Here is a 23,121-nt window from a genome sequence, read left to right as displayed (position 1 = left end):
CTCATGGTAACAGACAGCATGCCATAATAGCAATATTATGGCTGTGGGAGTTGGACAGAGCTGAGTTGGAATCTAAGATGCATTCTTTATTCCTCTGAGTCTAATATGAAGTGTCAGTGTGAGGACAATATGAGATAATCTAAATTAAAGCATGTAGTAGAATATTTGGTACATAGTGGGCACATAATACGTGTTAGTTTTCTTCATTCCTTCCCTCACTGAAATTAAAAAACTAAAGCTTACAAAGGACATGTTACACAAATATTTCAAAACAAAATCATCTGGCAATGCATTCACCTTAGAGTCACATAGCAAATGATCTTGTAAAATGTACATTTCATGGTGTGGCTACCCACAGTGGAAAGATAAAAATGTTTTCTATTAAATATATATTTAGCAAGCCACAGAGAAAAAATATGTGACACCACTATTATCATAAATGAAATGGAGACAATGATCATTTAAAATTTTATCAAGATCCTAAAACCTTGAAAAAGGTACTAAGAGTTATCTTATGAAACATGTAATATTCATGTAGTCCGATTTTTTCAAAGTCCTTGACCCATGTAAAGGTGAGTGGGGATACACGTTCATTCTTGATCACTTTCATGAATCCCTTTAAAAAGTAACCAAGTTAATTAAGTGAAAAGGAAAATATTGGCCAAGGGTTCTTTCTCCCACTCCAGCTGTCTTAGCACCCTCTAAACACAGCTGGCTACCTTAGGAAATATTGTTAAATAATAAAATCAACAGCTATGCTAGAAGAAAACAACACTTTTATTTGTGACCTCTGATCTATGTGTGACTCTTCTGATTTCCAGCCAAGGGAATTCTGCACTAAAATTCTAGCAATCAATCAGTAACATGCAACAAATTTAAACTGAATGACACAACACCACCAATATTACAAACGGGTTCACAAAGCTGCTACTTCCAATACTGTGTACACTCAGACTTTCTGCACATTTATTCACTTAGGGGAAGACCATTTTGAGAAAAGGAACTGTGTTTTATTAACATAAGCATGCCTTCTTCACCTTCCAAGACTCTAGCATTATGATATAAATCGGCACTTGAATAATGTCAATAAAATTAAAAATAAATAAATATAATCAACAGAACGCAGCAATAAACAAAGCAATCTAAAATCTGAGTCTTCTAAATGAAGAGCCTGCTATCATCACAGCATCTCAGTATCACTAATAGTAATAACCCTCTAGGGCATTATAACTTTTCAGTAGGCATCAGACATAACACAAATCCAATACAATCAGTATTAGCTGTAAAATACGAACTTAGTAGCACCAATATAAAGATCAGTTACCCCGTTCCAGTATAGTTATTGTCACCTCACAATATTACACAACTTAAGAGGATAATGAAAAAAAAATTGACTGGGCAAATTCTGCCTCTACCTAAATAAAGTGCTTTAGAATCTCCTATGCAATATGATTTTACTTCCAGATGACTTGAAAGTTATAATTGAGTCTCAGATCTAAGCTAGACTAAATTGATAGAGACAAATATTATCCTTATACATTCAATAATATACCATAGGATTTAAAAAAATAGTATACATACATACACACACACATTCACATGCAATCATGCCTTGCTTAACAACAGAGATGCGTTCTAAGAAATACACTGTTAGGTGATTTCATTGTTTTGTAATATCATAGAGTAAACCTGCCCAGGCTGCATGTTACAGCCTGTTGTTCTTAGGCTAAAAACCTGTACAGCATGTTATTATATAAATAGTGTAGGTAAGTATAGCACAATGGTAAGTATTTGCATATCTAAACATACCTAAACATAAAAAAGGTACAGTAAAAATATAGTAATATTATCTTATGGGACCACCATCATATATGTGGCCCATTGTTGACTGAAACATCATGATGTAGTACATGACTGAATATAGAATCTATTATATGCAAGCTTCAATTTCCATAAAGCATTATTCTGAAAATTTATTTTTTAAAAGAGTTTACATAAATATAGATGATGTAATCTACATTTTAAAATAACACTAGATAGTATTATTTAGGTGATGTTACTAGAGAGAACAATAAATAACTAACACATATATATGTAACAAATGGTGAAAAGTTAAAGATTTCAAGAAATGTTCGAATACTTTTTAAAGTCCAGGATTATAACTAATAATGAACTCCATATTCCTTATTTTCTAGCATCTATCTAAATATGTGGAAATGATAATAATTTGGTACAGAGACAACTTCTGTCCTTCAGGAAAACAGCCTGATGAAATTGTTCAAAGAATCTGAAATTTCACTCATTTTGCAAATACTTTCCTGTATGATGAAAGAACAGAGCCATGTACCAAAATGAAACCAACCTAAGTGCCAAAATAGGGCCAGAATAAGGTTGCTCTTCAGTTGCTTTCCTTCTCTGCTAGGTCAAAGCGACATAAAACTGAGTACAGCATACATTTGCTCTTAGAGAAGGCTGTGGGCTTTCCATTGCTCATCATAGCGATCTAGCTCTTTTGGTTTATATTTTAATCAGTTCAGCTGAATAAGTTCATTCAGAAAAACAGATGAAACTTATAAAATGACCAATATTAGAAACAAAAAATTTTGATTCAAAATGTCAGTCTGCATTTTATGATGATGGATGAGAGATCAGAAACCTTTGGATATAGTTTTTTCAATTGAAATATTGAGAGTGGGTGCCTTAGTCCATTCTCATACTGCTATATAGAAATACCCGAGAGTAGGGCCGGGCGCGGTGGCTCACGCCTGTAATCCCAGCACTTTCAGAGGCTAAGTCAGGTGGATTATGAGGTCAGGAGATCAAGACCATCCTGGCTAACACGGTGAAACCCCATCTCTACTAAAAATACAAAAAATTAGCCGGGCATGGTGGCACGTGCCTGTAGTCCCAGTTACTTGGAGGCTGAGGCAGGAGAATCACTTGAATCTGGGAGGTAGAGGTTGCTGTGAGCCAAGATCATGTCACTGCCCTCCAGCCTGGGTGACAGAGCGAGACTCTGTCTCAAAACAACAACAACAAAAAAAAAAAAAAAGAAAGAAAAGAGAAAGAAAAAGAAAAGAAAGAAATACCCGAGAGTGGGTAATTTACAAAGAAAGGAGGTTTAATTGACTCACAGTTCTGCATGGCTGGGGAGGCCTCAGGAAATTTACAACCATTGCAGAAGGGGAAGCAGGCATGTCTTACATGGTGGCAGGCAAGAGAGAGAGAGAAGTCGAGCATGGGGAAAACTACCATCTATCAAACCATCAGGTTCACTCACTGTCACAAGAACAGCATGGGGAAAACTGCCCCCATGATCCAATCATCTCCCACCAAGTCTCTCCCTCAACACTTGGGGATTACTATTCAAAATGGGATTTGGGTGGGGACACAAAGCCTAACCGTATCAGTGAGTTTGTCTGATAATTGCCTCTGGGGTTCCACAGACAAGCTCTTTTTTCTTTTTTTTTTTAGATGGAGTTTCACTCTTTCACCAGGCTAGAGTGCAGTGGCGTGATCTCAGCTCACTGTAATCTCTGCCTCCCGGGTTCAAGTGATTCTCCTGCCTCAGCCTCTGAAGTAGCTGGGACTACAGGCACGCACCACCACACCCAGCTAATTTTTGTATTTTTAGTAGAGATGGGGTTTCACCATGTTGGCCAGGATGGTCTCGATCTCTTGACATCATGATCCACCCGCCTCAGCCTCCCAAACTGCTGGGATTACAGGAGTGAGCCACCGCCCGGCCGACAAGTAGCTCTTAATCTTCAGCATATATATGGCTCACCTGGAGAGCCTGTTACTTACTCCACAGCATCCCAGGATCCACACACAAAGATTCTGTGTCAGTGGGTCTGAGGCAAATCCCACCATTCTGCTTTGCTAACCAGCTTCAAAGTCATGTTAATAGCTTTGGTCCGTGCACTGACCACAGTTTTATTAGCACTGCCATCATTGTCTCTGATTCTGGGATTGGCCACCTCTGCATTCTAGGACTGCATCACAATTCAGCTCTAGTGACAACTAAGTCACATGAAAGAATCCTAGCAAAAGTTCAGAAATATGCATTAAAAATAAACCTTGGGGCCAGGCATGGTGAGCTGAGATTGTGCCACGGCACTCCAGCCTGGGCGACAGAGCAAAACTCCATCTCGGAAAAAAAAAAATGAATCTTGGAATCCCTTTGTAATATAGTTACTGAAACCAACCCTGTAAATGCTGATTTTCTAGCTCCAGTTTTATGACACACTAGGTTATCTCCAATTATCTCCAGGGGTGATATAACAGCTTCACAAAATTAATTTTACTCCATTTTAATTTAACAAGGTTCACATCTGGAAAATGAATGCAGAATTTGTTGGTTGAAGTGAAAGTAAAGAACAGCTGAATCCATTAACTCTGCTCCTATAACCTAAAGCTCTTTGCTTAATTTTGTTAAATTCATTAAGGATTTTGCTTTTAACTTGGACCTTGTGCCTCATTCTAATAGAGTGGCAAAATGCTATGGTCAAGTTGCAAACTATTTATGGAAGGGTAATTATAAATATGTAAAGGCTCTGATGAACCCAGTAACAGGCAGTGGCAGGGGTGGCACCATCATTCTATGGTTAAGGAGATGGATGACTTACACGTCCTTCCTTTTACTAACGTGTTCACTTCCAAAGTCAGTTATTGAAAGTGAAAATGATAGCCCTTAAAAACTGATGGTTTATCTCTATTTATCTTTAGGTTACTGGTAATTGTTTTTTAAGGGAATATACATTTTTTTCTAAGTGGCAAAAAATTTTCTAGAAGAAACATAAACCAACTGACTTTGAAAAAAAAGGTTGTTATAAATATATGACAAAATATTCAATAATGTCTCCCAATTCATCTCTGTAGCTAGTTATGGTTTTTAAATTTGTAGTCTGATTTTATAAATCAAATAAGACCTAAAGTAAATGCTTACCATCTGCTTACCACATTGCTATGAGATGTAAGGTTTACATAAAAGCAAAAAGGCATAAGAACTCTTTGTGTGTACATATGTGTCCTTAAAATGCCTACATTCTTCATAGGGAGAAAAAGCTAATATATATGTACAAAAAATACAGAAAATGTGTCAAACTGTCTGACACTATTACTGAAATAGAAGTATAAAAAGGAATAATTGCTGAGGATTAGGAGAATACTGAAAAGCCTCTTGAAGGATGTGGAACTTCCACTGGACCTTTTCACTCAGAAAGATTTATAGGATGAAGGAGAAAAGACAGGGGCATCATATGAACAAAGGCAAGAGGCAGGGACTCATGTGTGTGTGCTGGGAGATGGGGTCTCCAAGGAGCAGTACGACTTCACCGGAACAGAAGCCAGGGGCTTGACAGTAGGAGAAATAGTTTGCAAAAAGTAAAGTATTGCAAATTATGGGAAGTCCTAAAACAGGGTAGACAAATTGGACTTGATAAAGTAGGTAATAAAGAGCTATAGCAGACTTTCAGCAATGGCAATGACATGCTGTTAATTGTTTTTAGAAGATCAGCCTGGTAGACTTGAGGGAGGCAAAATTACAAGCAGGATGAAGCAGTAAGAGGAGGAAAACAGGCAAATCAGTGAGTGGTGCCACTTCTCGAAAAGGCAGGCAAGAAATAGAAATGGATTGGGTAAAGAAATAAATGCTAAAAACATTATAGTCATCAACGGTGGGGGGAAGGGGTAAGCCTCAACAACTACAAAGAAAACAAAACAAACTAAATATGGACCAGAAAGGCACTTCTTTGCTGTCTTTTGAAGTAGAAAGTTATTTCTGCACATGCAAACTGTATATATATCAGTTTCTAAGCATAGCTGTGAAAAGGGTCAATATTCACAGCATCTGGCTTTATAGGAAGTGCAGGCCTGAAGATGAAAAGCAACACAACTGTTTACAGTGTCTCAGATTACAGATCCTTTTGATCTTACAAAATAAAAAGCAATAAATGGGAAAGAATCCACTGACTATGTGTAATGAATCAAATAGAGCTGTGTATAACTTTTATTGATTGCCAGTCAGCCATTTATTAATATTTAATTAGGACCAACTATGTACAAGCCAATGTGTTAGGTGCCATGGATGATGGAAACATCAGCTGACAACTTCCCCAAGCACCACAAATACATAGAAACCTGTCTTGGCCTTCTAAAGCAGTCATGAACTTGAAAACCAAGTGCCAAAGGGAAATCACTCTACTCTCTCGAACAATAACAAAACTGCTTTATCCTTTACTAAAGAAAGTTTGAATTACAGGATGACAAGAAAAGGAGGAATTCTGAAAGTGGAAAGTTTAACCACTGTGTTTGTTACAATTCCCTTTCAAAAAAACTTCCATGTAAGGAGTTATAATTCTATAGCTTTTATAGTTCAAAAAGATGTAATCAAACCAGGTGTTGATTACAGGAGAGAAAAGAGGGAAGGAGAGAGACGGGGCATGCTTAATCTTTTCCCGGTGTTATACTTTCAGTACAAGAAGCATACATTTTCACCAGTTCATTACAAAATCTGATGACATCTACATGTTCAAACACATATTCCATTTAAATGAATGCATTGTGATTATTATAATTAAGTTCATACCTGAAATTCATAATATATGCTGCAACACAAACTGTAGTTTTTTTTTTATTTAGGAATCACCTAAACTATATTGGTCAAAATGCCTTTGGACATATTCCCTACATATACAAATATAAATGGTAAAAGCAAATACATGAATGGGCTTGTGAGCAATCTCTTGTCATTTCTTCTTTTCCATCCAACAGAGGGAAATTAAATAAGAAAACAAAAGCAAGTAAAAATAGATAATATTAACAGCATCTTAAAATTTTAGGTATTCTCTGATCATAAAATTGAAAAGCATGCTTGTTTGCTAAAAGGCACAGTAAATGGAATTATTACTGTAAAATGTTAAGGTACACAGCTCAATAATGGCCCAACTTCTTTCAAGTTTTCAAGTAGGAAATTTTCTAGAATTTAAAAGAACAAAACTATTACCCAACATGAACACATCAATTAGCCAGAAAAAAAAGATACCATAAGAAAGGATTAAAGAATTTGTGTCTGAAGAATTTTCAGTGCAAAACTCCTTAGCATAGTATGACAGGAGAATAAGAATGAAAAATGACAGTTCTTACCAGTTAGAAAAAAAAATAGCTTGTCAATAATGACTTCTAAAACCAAAACTTCAAACATCCTTAGCGATATATTTTATTTTGCCAAATAAAAGCATAGCAGGAATGCAATAAACTGTTAATACAGAGAAAGAAGTTCAACACTTTGAATTGTTCATATTTTCAGTGAATAAATTATCATGTTAAAATACAGTGTCAATTTTTATATTATGAAAATTGCAATAAAATAGCATGCTACATCTGAAAATACAGAAACTTTACAACATTTGATTTTTTGCTGCTGCTGTTTTTGTGTGTGTGTGTGTGTGTGTGTGTGTGTGTGTGTGTGTGTGCTTTTCTTTTGAGACGGAGTCTTGCTCTCTCGCCCAGGCTGGAGTGCAGTGGCGCTATCTCGGCTCACTTCAAGCTCCGCCACCCAGGTTCATGCCATTCTTTTGCCTCAGCCTCCCGAGTAGCTGGCACCACAGGTGTGTGCCACCATGCCGGGCTAATTTTTTGTATTTTTAGTAGAGACAGGGTTTCACCATGTTAGCCAAGATGGTCTCGATCTCTTGACCTCGTGATAAAATATCATCCTACTACATACAATGTTCAAAACTCAAAATTGCGTTGCTTCTCATTTTACTGTGTGTGGTTTCGTACTAAAATTAAATGCATCAGACAGAACACAATTAAGGAATGGAAGAGTAGTTATCTGTTTTATCCTCTTTGAACATACAGATGTTCAATGATCATACCTCACCAATACATGCCTACTGCCACTCATGTTTCACTTTCCAAATACTCAGGGTTTAAAACAGAGCAGACTGCACTTTTGATAACATCTGCTACAACAAATAACAAAAAAAGAGTGTGAAGTCTGATGAATGTTTAAACAGAACATTTTTTATGGATCAGCTAAATCTTTTCTGCTTTTTAATTAAAAGTAAAGAAAATGGAACTTAATTATCCTGTAAAGATTAGCTTGTGGGCATCTTCCTGTAAATTACTTCTAATTGAAAGCAAATTGTCAAGTGACATTCAAAGTACTGTCCTTTAAAACACAGCTGTTCTACTGCTGATTTCAGTGCATTGCAGTGTTTTCTTGTTACAATACGGCATATTTGAATATTTTAACAATTTCACTGGTTTGTATAGATTTCCGTTTAACATATCTTAATCACATTTCTTCGTGTAAAAATGTTAGCATCCTTAAGTGGTTTGCAGCCTCCTTAACTAGCCTATCATGAGTGCTCTCCACTGAGGTTTACTTTTTTTAATTTGCTTGCTTAGAGTACCACATCTGGACAACAGTGATCCAGGAAGTGGGTGGTCATATTCATTAGAATACAGCCACAATCCAACTCTTTATGATACCTGTATAATTAAGCCACAGTTTATTGATGTTTTAAAACATACTACAAGTGCAAGTGAAATTCTTGCTAGAAACTGAAAACAAACAACTTTTCATAATTTAGCACTTAGAATAAAACTCCGGTCCTTTAAAAAAAATTTTAAGTAAACACTAAAGGGCAATGTGAAGACTGCTAACATAGGAGTTCTAATGCTAAACTTTAATATGAAGATGGATAAGAAGCAAATAAGTAGTATAAATGCATTAACCCACTAAAATATAGTTCCGCTTCTATCCAGTTATATATTTAACTATCCACTAACTATTGCTAATTAGCTACTATTGCCTAGCACTGTACTCAGTTCTGGAGATGTAGCCAAAAAATAAAAGAGTCACAGTTCTAAAGGAATTTACACTCCAGAAAAGGAGAAAAGAAAATTAAACCTACATAGTTTTTTGGTGTCAGGGACTACCTGGATTCCTGGGCATAGGTTGTTTAAAACATCTAACAACAACAACAACAAAAATCCCTGCCTGTGTAGTGTTCTTATTTCAGTTGATGGTAAGTGCTTTGAAAAAATGATCAGAATATGGTGATAACCAGTCACACAAAAGGAGGCATTATCCTATATGGGGTGACCAGGAAAGGACTCTCTACTAGGGGGACATCTGAACAGAACACAGAGTGAATTGAGTGCCAGGGAGACCCAAGCACAGTGCAGTATGAGAGTATGGGGTGGGGGGGGTCCCTTCAGAAGCATTAGGGAAGTCTCTAGGAAGGAGACTTCTGATACCCAAGAAAGTAGTGTGAAAAAGGTGAAAGTTAGGAAGGTAAAAGATTATTAATCATAATGTTGGAAGGTTTATGTTTTTGCTTAGACAGTAAGATGACTCAAACCACAAACCCAACTAATATCACTTTAATTCTCTAGGTAGTATGTTTTCAAGCTGTGTATTTAGCTCAAAGCCTATACAACACATTTATCTTATTTTTACATATTGATATGCTAATGTTGTGCTCCACAGTGAAATAATCTGTATGAGTTGCTCTCACTGTAACTGACTGGTATAGATGAATAGGTAGGTAGGTAGGTTAGCTGGTAATCAAGCAGGCAGGTAGTCAGGCAGGCAGGCAGGCATACAGATAAGGTTTAAATGTTAAATGTTAACATTTTTCAGTAAGCAAAAAGCCACTTTACAACAATGCAGGACAAAAATCTGAACCACAATTTGGGCTCTGCTTCTCATGGCAATATTTATGGAGACATCTGAGAAAGGATAACCAGAAAGCAAAATTCTGAGTCTTATTCTCATCTGCTCAAGCATACCAGCAGATCCAGATAATAAAAGGGTCAAAGACAGGTAAAAAAAAAAAAATGGTAAAATGGGAGCTTCTGGATGTTTTTTAGTCATGCCAAAAGAACTGAAAAAACAATGTAAAAAAGGAGGATGTTCTGGACTCTTTTCCAATTAAAATCATGTTCTTCATTAATACTGAATTAATGTGGGCTACTGTATTAATATAAATGCTATTACTTTAAACAAAATTCACTGAAGAATGTTAAGAAAAACTATGTCCTAGTAATCATATAAATTATAATTGATATTGTTATTGTGTATTTAATAAACAGTTTAGAGCATATAATGAAAGAACAGGGATATTTTAATTAGGTATTTAAAACTTGTCAAACTAAGTTTCTACTATGGTTTCAAAGTTAAAATGTCATTTGCATAAAGAAACATTTAAACCACCCAACAATGTGCAAAATCAACACAACACTATCTATTTTGTAACCAAGGCTTAGTTCCAAACGTAAGATGCATGAAGTTTAGGAAATGATGCATCCATTGGCCATAATTAAGCTCAGCTTAAAAAACTCATTCTAAATTAGTGGCTTTCTCATTTTGGCATGCAACCATTTGCAGGGCATCTTAAAACCCTGAATCCTGGGTGCCCCTCTCAAGATTCTGGCTCCAAGTCTGGAATGTAGTTCAGTAATGTGCATTTCTAACGAGCTTTGAGGGGATGCTGATGCTACTGCCAGACTCTAGAAGAATGCCCATCTTTTTAGTTAAATCATTTCTCCATTGATTAAATATCAAAAGTTTTGCTTTTAATATAAAATTGAGACTTTTTTCCAAAGGGAAAAATGACCTCCCATCTTTTTCACAGCAATGAATTTGAATATTTAAAAAAATATATTTGGTTCAGAGAATAAAGAATTATTTCTTCCCTATGAATAGCCCAGATTTCATCATTTACACTTTTAATCAGCAATATTATCTGTAAACCAAATTTAGTCATTAAAAGGAGGATAACCAGAAAGCAAAATTCTGAGTCTTATTCTCATCTGCTCAAGCAAATCAGGAGAACCAGTTAATGTATCCCATGGCAATTCTGATTCCAATGAAAGGATTCTGAGTCAGGATCTTTTATGTAAGTACAAAGTTGAATTTGCACCTAAAAATTCTAGTTAAATTTGATGTACAGTCAGCCCTCCTTATCTGAGGTTTCCACATCCCAGAATTCAATCAATCATGGATTGGAAATATTTACATACACACACACACACACACACACACACACACACACAATAATGCAACTATAAAAGAGAACAGTAATTTTAAAATATAGTATAGCAACTATTTACATAGTATTTACATTGTATTAGGTACCATAAGTAAGATAGAAATGATTTAAAGTATACAGGAGGATTGCATAAATTATATGCAAATACTACGTCATTATTCTACTCTATTCCATTCCATTCCATTCCATTCCATTCCATTCCATTCCATTTCTATTTTTTGAGACAGAGATTTACTCTGTGGCCCAGGCTGGAGTGCAATCGTGTGATCTCAGCTCACTGCAACCTCTGTCTCCCAGGTTCAAGCGATTCTCCTGCCTCAGCCTCCCCAGTAGCTGGGATTACAAGCATGTGCCACCACACCCGACTAATTTTCGTATTTTTAGTAGAGATGGGGTTTCACCATGTTGGCCAGGCTGGTCTCAAACTCTTGATCTCAAGTGATCCACCCACCTCAGCTTCCCAAGTTGCTAGGATTACAGGCATGAGCCACCACGCCCAGCCCATTACTATGTCATTTTCTATCTGGAATCTAGTATCTGCTAGGGGTCCTGAAACCGATTCTCCACAGATACTGAAGGAGGACTATATAGTTCAACCGTGAACTAAGATGGAATATGATAATCTTTACATCAGGGAAGGTATGACACTTTTGTATCCTCCAAAAGTCACCAATAAATAGATGAACCAATGAATAAGTAAAGAGTATACTAATATGCTAAAATGTCCATTAAGGTGACACCTTATTCATTTCCTCAGTGTCCCCCACCAAAATTACAATTGCCTACCAAGTTTTCTTCTTTGCTCTCTCCCTGTCCTCAGAAAGACATCTTTGCATTCTTCCTACCAATAACCTCTCATTTTCTTCATCTTTCAGCCTAAGATTCAGCCTATGCAGTCTTCCTATCTGATTCAATCTACACTACTCTATCTTTTTATTTATCTGATTATTTATTCTATGAATATTTTCACTAATCAAGCATTTCATAACCTTTAGAGTAGAATTTTCTGTCTCTTATTTAACCTTAGAGCACCCAGGAGAGGTGCTCAATGTGGAGTAGATTGCCATGTTCCTTTCCTTTTCAAAACCCACCTACGGCCAAGGAAATAATTTCTGCACACCTGGATTGCTTTAACACTCTCCGAAGGTGGCTGCCTTTAGCCTCTGGGCAAATTATTGTTTGATGATATCATTTCCTGCTCAAAATGTACCTTGATATTCCAGAATTTCTAATGAGGTAGGAACTCTAGAAGTCTAATGCCAAATTTATAATTTTTTTCTTTATCCTTTCCTCCTGCACCATCACCCCTTAAAAAGTATATATCATTTAATCCACTAATCTTACTGTTTGAAATTTACTCTTCAAGAAAACCTTAAAAAAGTAAAAAAACTATTGCACTAATTGAGTCATTTCAGTGTTAGTTACAAAAATTGGAAGCTATTCAAGTGCCTTATAATATAACGTTTAAATGAATTATAACAAATCAACTGAGAGACTACAGAGCAGAAATACAAAATGAAAGTCAAGAAGGCCATGTAGAAAGATGAAAAATATTTCCAGTTATAATCACAATGAAATTATATCTATACTATGATTACATGCATATTACATAAAAATATAGAAAAAGAAAAACAAGTGATGTATCATGGTAGTTAGATGTATTTTTTGTTTATATTGCTTTTGTAAGAAATGGGGGGGTCAGTACACATCAAATACATCTACATCTCCCATATCTTCATCTCTGGAGTTACACAATGTATGCGATGAACTTTATGATTTAGAATCATGATGCAGAGTTTCTAGAAGGTCTTAAATCATCTTAAGTTTCATTACGTTGACCTAAAAGTGAATGTAAACTCTTCACTGAGAATTTCAACAAAGGTTTTAGTAAAACAGTTTCTGGATACCCATCAGTTAAGCTCAATTAATCAAAATACCCTATGGTTCATTCCAGGTTATACCTTGTATTGTGTACAAGGATACCTAAGAGCAGATGGGTTTTGTTGTCGCTTTCTTTGTTATAAGGTTTGTATACAATTACAGACCACATTACTCAGGCCCTCAGAACTGAATGGGAATTAGGCAGCTGAAGTCCAGGCCATTCCTTTGAAAAGGAATGTCTTCCAGCTATTTTTCTTTCTTGTTATATTGAATTTTCATATGGATCTAACTATGGATAAATAAAAGCCCAAATAGCTTCATGACTGATTTATTCTCATTTCAGAATTCTGGCCTTAAAAAAAATCCAGAACCTAATCAGTTAATATTAATGCATTCACAGATTTTGCATGTCTACCAAATAATAGTAAAACCTGTAGTGGGACAATTTAAACCCAGGCTCCTTGGGCTCATTTATCATCTTTTTCTGTAACCCCACAAAGGTTTTTTGGAACTGAAGAAGATAAATGGATCCCTGAGAAACAAATATTTACAAACATTTTGGAAATGATTTTTAAGTAGAAAATGAAATATTCCATTATCTATGCTGATCATATGGGAATTCACAACAGAGAGTCGAGTACAGTGTGTGCTGTTCAACCTCATAATCATTTGCAAATAAAATCAAACAATTGCAGATTTCAAACTTATAAATGAAATTTCAATCCTAGTTGCCTTTTTCCCTAATTACAAAAGGGAATGTTGACTTTCTATTTTTAAATGAATTATCTAATATGTCAATAATCTAATAAGACTTTATTGGTTTACTGCTACACCTGCCCCCTGTCCCTCCCTTGAAAGAAATGGATAGGAGGTAAAATGCAAAAACATCAATGGCAAATTCGAATTCCTGAGTTTCCTGTAGTCACAGCACACATTAGCTATTAATATACTTTTCTTCTTTACATTTCTTATAAGTGAAACACATTTCTTATAAGTATGACAATAAACTATTGGGAAAACAGCAATATAATCAATAGTCTTTCACTTTGATTTTACAGCAAAAACCATAGAGAAACAAACACATTGGCATTTGGATCCCAGCTAGCCATTATGAGAATATGATGTGTGTCACATGATGAGACACTACAGAGATAACACAGAGCCCCTCTACTTAATTTCTAGAAAAGCAATTCAAATTTTAGAATGGCAGATTGTAAGTCTCTGCTTCTTATACAAATGACTTTAAAGAAAATCATACCTGCAAATGCAAAGCATGGAATAGTCAGCATTATATAAATATAACCAACACTACTTTCTGTTATTTGTCACCATTTCCTTGGTCTTTACTACATGATTCTTCATCTATCCACACAGACTATGATGCAACCTGTGAGAGGCTCAAAGAACCAACAAAATGTTCAAGCAAAGAAATAACTGTTAGAACTTGCTTCTATCAGTCCATTTTGTCCCAATATTTAAAAAGTTACACTCACACACACACAAATGTATTCTCAATGTCCTCAAGCTGGATAGGAAAAGTTGGTCAATCACACTGGATTAAGGTGATTTCTTGGAATAGCCTGTGATTTCAATATAACCTTTAAAGCCTTGAGTATGTTGGGGGGGAGGGGTGGTTATCATTTTTGTTTTCTTTGTTATTATTTTTAATATGGTAAACATGTCCAACAGCTATAATACGTTTCTCTAATCCAAAAATGAATGATAAAGACAAGCAAGTAATTTGAAAGTTAAACACTTGAATAAGCTGGAGGGGGCATAAAACAGAAGCTGTAAGAAAACATAATGGAATGGAAATTGCTCAAACCAACTGTGCGGTAGAGCCAAGCACTCTGACATATGCCATGTCTGTAAATGAAGTAAAGGTATGTCACATGCCACCTTGGGGTTGTGTGTGTCACTGCTGGCTTGGCATGTCATTCACTCTTTCCTGTACCTGCTTCATACTACTAGATGTTAAAACCTTTAGTCGTCCTATTTGAAATATAACCTCTTGGTGTCAGGAGGAACAGAGTACACTGAACTGGGGCTCTGTCTGAGTTTTCACACATTTCATACTGAATATGCATTTATTTTTCACATGAAGGTTTATGGATATATCTTATTAACTCCACTAGAGTAAAAGTAAAGTAACTTTGTAAGATTATACCAGCCCTAAGCTAAATCTCACAAGCTATGAAAAAAATACGGTTTTTATTAACATCAATGACTGGAAGTTTTATGTTTCATATAGGCTTTTAATTTGCAATCAGTAAATTGAATTTTTAATGTTAAAAGAATAATCATGCTTAGATTGAATACTTTCTGAAAAGTATATAAAAAGTGTCTTCAATACGTTTTTCTATCTGACACCTAAGGGTTTTCGGGGGCAAGGCCGGGGGTGTTACATTATTCAAAATTGTTTAAAGTTCCAATAATATACTTTCTCAAATAAGAGAACTAAAGGCCAAACTTTAATCTCCATGGATCTTTCTTTAAATCTATCTGTGCTGTTCTCCTGACATTTCATTCTGCATTGTACCTATGGCTACATCTGGTTTCCTTAGACTGTGAGACAGCCATGTGAGAACTGGAACCATGATTCAAAACTGACTAGCATTTACTGAGTGCTAACGTGCCAGAGCTATTTGTAGCCATCTCCACCTACATGATCTCATCTTATTCATCGTTGGATCCTGTCATTTTGCAGCAGAAGCCCTTTCACTGACAAAATGGAGCTATGAAAAAAACCCCTTAACCCATTCCAAATATTGGCTGTCAATTGCAGTGTGGCCCAAAACAATGTCTCCAAAATGGAACTAATTATCCCTGTCCTACATAAAAGGATAATGCAGGTAAATAATGTAAGAAAATTAAGTTAAATGCTTATAAAGTGCCTAACAGAATCCTTAGCACATAGGAAGGCTCTCAATGAAAGTTTTCCTTCCTTTTCTAGAAGTAATATGTAATGCACAAATATATTTGTCATAACTGCATCTCACTGTTTCCCAGGAAATCTTCTGAATGAAGGAAATAAATGTTTATTGTATTCTCCTCCTATTAAGTTTAATTACATATATAATGCTTAAAACAAGTATGTCAAAACTAAATCTATTTTATTTTATTATTTATTTATTTATTTATTTATTTGAGATGGAGTTTTGCTCTTATTGCCCAGGCTGGAGTGCAATGGCATGATCTTGGCTTACTGCAACCTCCGCCTCCTGGGTTCAAGCGATTCTCCTGCCTCAGCCTCCCCAGTAGCTGGGATTACAGGCATGCACCACCACACCCGGCTAATTTTGTATTTTTAGTAGAGACGAGGTTTCTCCATGTTGGTTAGGCTGGTCTCAAACTTCCGAACTCAGTTGATCCACCTGCCTCAGCCTCCCAAAGTGCTGAAATTACAGGTGTGAGCAACTGTGCCGGCCCAAGAACTAAATCTATCCATTTATCTACTTCAATATCTATGCCATAACACCTGTATGTTTTTCTTTCCTTATTTTTAAGTTCAAGAGAAATCATTCAAATACTTGTCAATTTCAGATACGTTGTATTAGCATGGCAAACATTTATTGAAAAAAATTAAACATTCAAATCAGAGGAAAATAATATTTAGAAACATTGTATGTAAGTATAATAATGAAATTGATTTTTAAATATAAGTGGGAAAATATAATGGTACATTAAAAAAAAATGGAATCACCAAATCCTATTTGAGAGTTAGAAACAGGCCTATGTGCTTAAATATACAATTCATTCTGGGATTATAACAATGTTATTACAGAACATTTGTATTCCCAATTTCTCTACTACATCAATCTTAACAATAGAGACACATAAAGAGAACTAGATTTGATCTGCTTTTTTTCCCCACAACAGTTGTGTTTGAACAAGCTGAACAGTATGTCTTCCTCTTCAACTAGTCTTTTCCATAACATTTATGAAAAGATCACCTGCTAGCTAGCCAAGTACCTGAAAGAGCTTCCATACGTTTAAGGAAGCATGAACTTCCCTTGATGGTAGAAATGATGCTGCTGTGCAAGGGAAATCAGTCATGGCACACCTCTTGGCTGTGTTAGCTTAGAAACACAGGACTTAAAAAAAAAAAAAAGAACATCACGAATAAGCTAGATATGTCAGCACATAATTATGCTCCACATCTCTGCCTTCCAAAAGATGGAAACAAGAACAAAATTGAACTTTGTCAAAAAGATGCACAAGACTAAGAAGTTTGTCAAAGATACTGAAAAAGCTCCAGATTGTCTGAAAGTATAGTATTTGGTAACCTATTATTACTGATTTATGACAGGGGAAAAGTTCTTCTGTTAAGATCCTCAAAATTTGTCAGCTAGCTTCACCGGATTTGATACCAAAATGAGCTTACTTATGATGTCAAGGCAGTTTTATCACTAAAATATAAAAGTGTATTGACATCCTCATATATACATTACTTGTCTAACCAATAAGATGTACACAATTACACAGCCTTTTTACCTTTGCCATAGGAATAATATACACATTTATTAGATTATAATTCAAGAATATGATCTTGGATTTGAGTGCTCAGAGTCACTGTTGGTCTTAACTTTCTTATTGTTGTTTAATTATTTCTTATTCAACATTAAAAATGTCCATGCATGTAAACTTGTAAAAATATTGTATTTTATATTAGTTTCAATGATTTCTTCAACTAAATCGTTGAATTCATAATAAAACTCCTCAGCTTCCTCCATTACATTGTCCATAACTTGATATAAAGGACAATGGCTTATTCATCTTTCTCTTTGAGGTATTTAGAATAATGGCATATATACAAATGTTATATATACATATATATATACATAAACACACATATATATGTGTATATATAGATATAAATTAAGGGGGCACACAGAAATAGACCCAGGTATTGTGGGATCTGAAGCTTATACAACTAGGGACCCTCTATAACAGGAGAATACAAAATTACAAGTACATAGTGTATATAAAAATAAATACCTATGTAGAGAAATCTCAGTAAATTACAAATGTTAAAAATCTGACTATTATATTCCCAAGAACCTAATAACGCCTGTGGTCATTCTGAATTGTGGCAGAAGGAATGTCAAAGTGGGAAGAATTAGCAGTCCTAAAAAATTGCAGCTAAAATATTTTAATTTTGCATATTTTGTAAAAATATAAGACCAGCTGAACATACTGCTTGAGCCCCTCCCAAGGCTTTGAGAGTTCTGACAGCTTGTTTAGCTTCCAGAAGATTTGGTTGTTGCTTATACAATAATGATAATAAGGATTTGATAGGTGATATGGTTTGGCTGTGTCCCCACCCAAATCTCATTTTGAACTGTAGCTCTGACAATTCCCGTGTGTTGTGGGCGGGACACAGTGAGAGGTAATTGGATCATGGGGGCGGGTCTTTCCTGTACTGTTCTCGTGATAGTGAATATGTCTCATGAGATCTGATGGATGTATAAAGAGGAGTTCCCCTGCACAAGTCCTCTTCTTGCCCACTGCATGTAAGAAATCCCTTTACTCTTCCTTCATCTTCTGCCATGATTGTGAGGCCTCTCCAGCCATGTGGAACAGTGAGTCCATTAAACCTCCTTTTCTTTATAAATTACCCAGTCTCAGGTATGTCAATGTGAAAATGGACTAATACAATAGGTACCAACTAAATCCTTCTAAAATTGAACTGAATGAAAGAAACTTAAAACATTCTGGGGCCCATCTAGAATATTAAATCACCCAGAAACCTACTCCTGTTTTACCCCTAACTTCCTAATTGCTATTACTTCCTATCTTCCAAGGATCTGCTAAATAATAAACGTAGCAAGTGGTTAACCAGGCAAACCTTCACTTCCATGCTTCCAGTGACAAAGTAGTCTTCTATCCTCAAAGAAGGCCGGGCCATTTTGAACAGCTCTAGCTATTTTACTGATGCTGAGCTCAAAACTGCTTTCAGTAAGTAGAATGTAGACCCAGAGCACCCTTTGGAATTATTTCCTTCTGACCTACAAGGAAGAAAGCTAATTCCTTTTCTATATGAGTTCCCCAGATATCCGAATATAGCTCTCACCAAAAAACCCAGAATTTTCTTTTCCTATTAAACATTCCCAATTCCTTCAGCTACTGCCTGACTGTTATCCTGGCTGTTCACCTCCAGACATACTTGAGTTTTAAGGAGGATATGACATTGAACACAATACCCAAGATGTGACTGGCCAGTACCAAGTACAGCAGGACTCCTGTCAATTGTTGAACATTGCAGAATGGTTCTGGAATGCAACTTCCATTGAAGACTCAGTTAACTAAAACATCTATGAAGTTTTCATTTTAGCAGCAAATAAAGTTCATTTTCCCATCCTGTACTTAATAAAGTTGATTTTTTAAACCAAAATCTATATTGTTACTAAATGTTCACCAACAGTTTTAGGGTATCATTCCAGCCTGCACAGAGCTTTGCAACCTGATCTTGTTAATTCATGTTTCCCACTGAACCATAGTAAAAGCCATTTAAATAAAAATAACTCAAGGTTTTCAGGCATGTAGTATGTCCCCTCTCAGCCTTAAGCACTTGAGTCTGCCTCCAGAAGATTGTTATACTTATCTTTTTTGTTTTGGTTTTATGTACCAGACCTAGGAGTTTAGCATGACAGGCATTGGACAGAGTTTACTAAAAAACCTAGAGATCTATTACTTCATATGTTGCTATTTTCATACCCAGAAAAACAAATAGTAGTTTGTAAAAGTGAAATTAGATGTTTCTCTTTCAAACAGAATCAACAAAATTGTAATTGGTAAGAGAAAGCAAGTTTTATTTTTTCTTTTCTTTTTTTTTCTTATATTTTCTTTTTTGCTTTGTTTTAGGAGAATTTTGTTGTTTTTAATTTAAAGTAAATATAAGTTAAGATTGCATTCCCCTCTATGAGTTTCTTTGGTCTTTTCTCTGTGGCTGTCTTATATAGCTTATTTTCTTTTCTTTAGATAAATAGGCAAGTCCAAGTGAAAATATTAATGTCCCATTAATGTTAGTGAGCATCTGAATGTCTCACATATTCCTCTTGAATCTGTCTGCTCTGAGTCTTTTTATTTTTTCAAATTACCCAGTTTGTGCTCAGTTGTGCCCTTCCATCAAGAGAAAGATTCTTCAAGAGTTCTCCTAGAGCAACTGTGCTTACTAATTCTTAGGTAATTTCTAAGAGAATATGACAATACCTGCTTTCACCTCTTAATCCTTGTGGGCTGAATCTGAATGAATGATTCAGCACAGCTCATCAACTTGACTTTCTCAAAAGAGATTTTGACATTATAACCAACATATGTGACAGAAAGGTTAACTTATCACTTAAATATGAAACAGGTTTCTTTATAATCTCCATATTCATGAAAAGAGAGCAATAAGGCATTATTAAGTGTAGAGATGTCTTCAAAGAGTACTGTCAACTCATCTATTCCTATCTGAGAAGACACATATTAGAAATCTTCAGAAGTATCAAAATCCTTTATGCAACTGTAGTTTTGCTTTTATGCCCAATTCACGTTCTCCCTGAGCAGAGGTTTACATTCACTAATAGTAGAAAATGCCCAGGCATTTAACTTAGCCATCTCCAGATGAACAACCTGTGAATAAATTATTCCACAAAAGCCCAATGAACTTTTAGCTTGGAGTACAAAACTATAACATTTCAGAATGTTCTAGATGCTTTGTGTTCACCACGGGTTCCCAGGAATCTTCACAGGGTTCTAAGGTCACATATATCCAAGGATATTAGCAGTGATACATGTTATCTAAACTGAAGTTAAAAGGGAAGTGACATGACTTCAACCCTAAAAGTTTCACCAACTGCTACTACAACAGTAGTATTGATAGTCAATAAAAATTGCCAGTACCAATCACTTAATCTAATCAGTCACAAATTTTCATTCAGGGAAATACATATATATAAAATGAGGATATATCAACTGTGTTAATATTGCATATATCAACAATAATGTTATATTGTTAACATTACAGTAACATACATACATACTGTATTGCCACATGCATAATATATATTGCATTGTTACCTTACAGTAATAGTATATATTTTTAATGTTATTGTATTATAATAAAGTATTGCATTGTTAATATTACATATATTGTATAATATCATAATGCAATATTTTGTGGTAGAAATTCACTTCCATAATATGGACAGAATCATGTCATTATCAGTGCAATCGCCTTGTTCTCCATTTGTTGAAAATGCAAATACCGTATAAATAAATGACATGTCTGAAAAATCAAAGTGCATTGGACTGAGTTTCCTGAGAGCCAATATAATTATTTTGGATGGATTTGTGCATCTTTTAGAGAGTGGAAGCCCCACGAGGGTATGTTCTATACCTACCTTAGTAACTACATTATCCCAACTTAACTCCATTTCTGACACATCTGCTTTTTTCCTGGCCTTTACACCATTCAAAAGGTAATATGGTTCAGCTGGGCCATTAGGGGATGGGGTAGGTGAGAGTCTCTAGGGGACATTTGTCCCCTCACCCTTGACAGTGGTTCCCATCCATTTTTCAAAGAAAGATATTAATTTATGTCTCCCATCAACAGCATCAAGTTTAGGAAATTTGTGTCTAACAGATCATTGTCAGGCAGTCCCAACAGTTAGTCTTTGTCACGTTACCCTATTTTATTTTCTTCATATACTTATGCCAATCTGAAATTGCATTGCACATTCACTGAGTTACTGTGTTTATTGCCTGTTGCCAACCTCTAGAATGTACGTTCTGTGAAAACAGAGATCTTACCTTCCTAGTGCACCATTGACTTCTGTACATAGAACATTGCCAGGTAGATTCAAAGAAAGATCAAAATATGTATTTGTTAATATAAATAAAATTGTACAAAATAAATTTATTAATTAGAAGTCTCCATCATTAGCAAGACACATCAATACTTTTTTACAAAAAAAGAAAACTACATTAAATGGATTTATTGCTTTTAAAGTAAGCTATATTCTGATTTTCAGGGACATTAAAAGTAGGAATTCTACAATTAAGAAATGTATTTCAGATTTATCTTCTTAAAATTAGTCAAAAATGTACACGATTGCCAGAGTTTCTTATCAGCATGGAATAGCAAATGTCATCTGATTGTGTGATAAATCCCATGACTCCTAAATAAATAAGGCATTTTGGTTGTTATGGGCAGGTTTCTGAGTGACGATTTTCCAATTTCACTAAGGCTTTTAAGAACATTGAAATTGGCTACTGACCTCAAAGATTTTTAGAATAGGAAACACAAATGTAGTTATACTGGCCCATTTTACAGGTGAGAAAAAACTAACAGCCAGAAGCTCAGTGAGTCTAGATAACCTCGAGGTTATCTAAAAGGCTAGAGGTGTTTCTCCTTGCAATGGCTCCTTCATTTTTCTCAACAACTCCTTCCATTTTCTTTCATGAAAAACACTTTGTACAGTGCATTCCACATAAGAGAAGCTCAATAAATGCCAGTTTCCTTTATTCCTAGATTTATATTTGCTGGCAATAAATAAAAATACAATATTTTCAAATCCTGTAACAACAGACCTTAAGTTAACCCTATGATTCCTTAAGATCTCCTTTATGGCATCAATTCTTATATTCTCACACTAACGAAAACAAAGAAGTTCCAAAGGGCAATTTTGCTGCTTTAAAGCTCAAAGTAAGTTTTTGGACTGAAAGAATATTGTTTTTAAAAATTAAATAAAAGGAGAGCGAGAGAGAGAATATGAATGAGACACAATGTGAAGGAGAGAGATGTCAACCATTCACCATTCAGTAGCTCAGCAGGTTTGTCAAACTCTAGATTTTGTTTTAGCCCACATTGCAGAGTTCAACTCTGATCTAACTACTAGCATGATTTTTGGGCGTCTGTTTGCAGATGCAGTAGAATTATCAATCCGAACAGACACACAATCCGGGTCCAATGTCACTTCTCCTCATTATGTTAATAGTTAATACATGCAAATGAAAACACTCTAGCAATTTGATTTCTTTGAAGATAGTTTGCATATTGTCTTAGCCATAATGACTGTACACTTCTCTCAGCCTCCATTTATGCAAGGGTAGTGTAGTTCATTTTTATCAGCTCCAGTTCATTTTGGCTGCTATTGGAATGTATGTGCATGTTTCTTTTTTACCTTTT

The 23,121-nt window shown here is 35.3% G+C and overlaps 1 protein-coding gene across 5 annotated transcripts in view; it reads right to left on the bottom strand.

Moving 5' to 3' along the window:
- ZFPM2 (zinc finger protein, FOG family member 2) overlaps positions 1–23,121 on the bottom strand; it is a 486,429-nt gene that overhangs the window by 442,375 nt on the left and 20,933 nt on the right. For 2 of the 5 annotated variants that reach the window (XM_054518758.2, XM_054518760.2), the window contains exon 1: positions 3,788–4,139. The exons of 2 other annotated variants lie outside the window; for them this stretch is intronic. Coding sequence is in view for 1 of the 3 variants with exons in the window: in XM_054518755.2 (XP_054374730.2) it covers positions 3,808–3,817 (10 nt within the window). In the remaining 2 variants the exon portion in view is untranslated. Of the gene's footprint in view, positions 1–3,787; positions 4,140–23,121 lie in introns of those variants that run through there. One more of the 5 variants, XM_054518755.2, reaches the window with a different exon arrangement.

Source organism: Pongo abelii, chromosome 7, assembly GCF_028885655.2.
Source record: "Pongo abelii isolate AG06213 chromosome 7, NHGRI_mPonAbe1-v2.0_pri, whole genome shotgun sequence".
In the NCBI taxonomy this organism is placed as follows: Eukaryota; Metazoa; Chordata; class Mammalia; order Primates; family Hominidae; genus Pongo; species Pongo abelii.
This window is presented reverse-complemented; position numbering and strand designations above follow the sequence as displayed.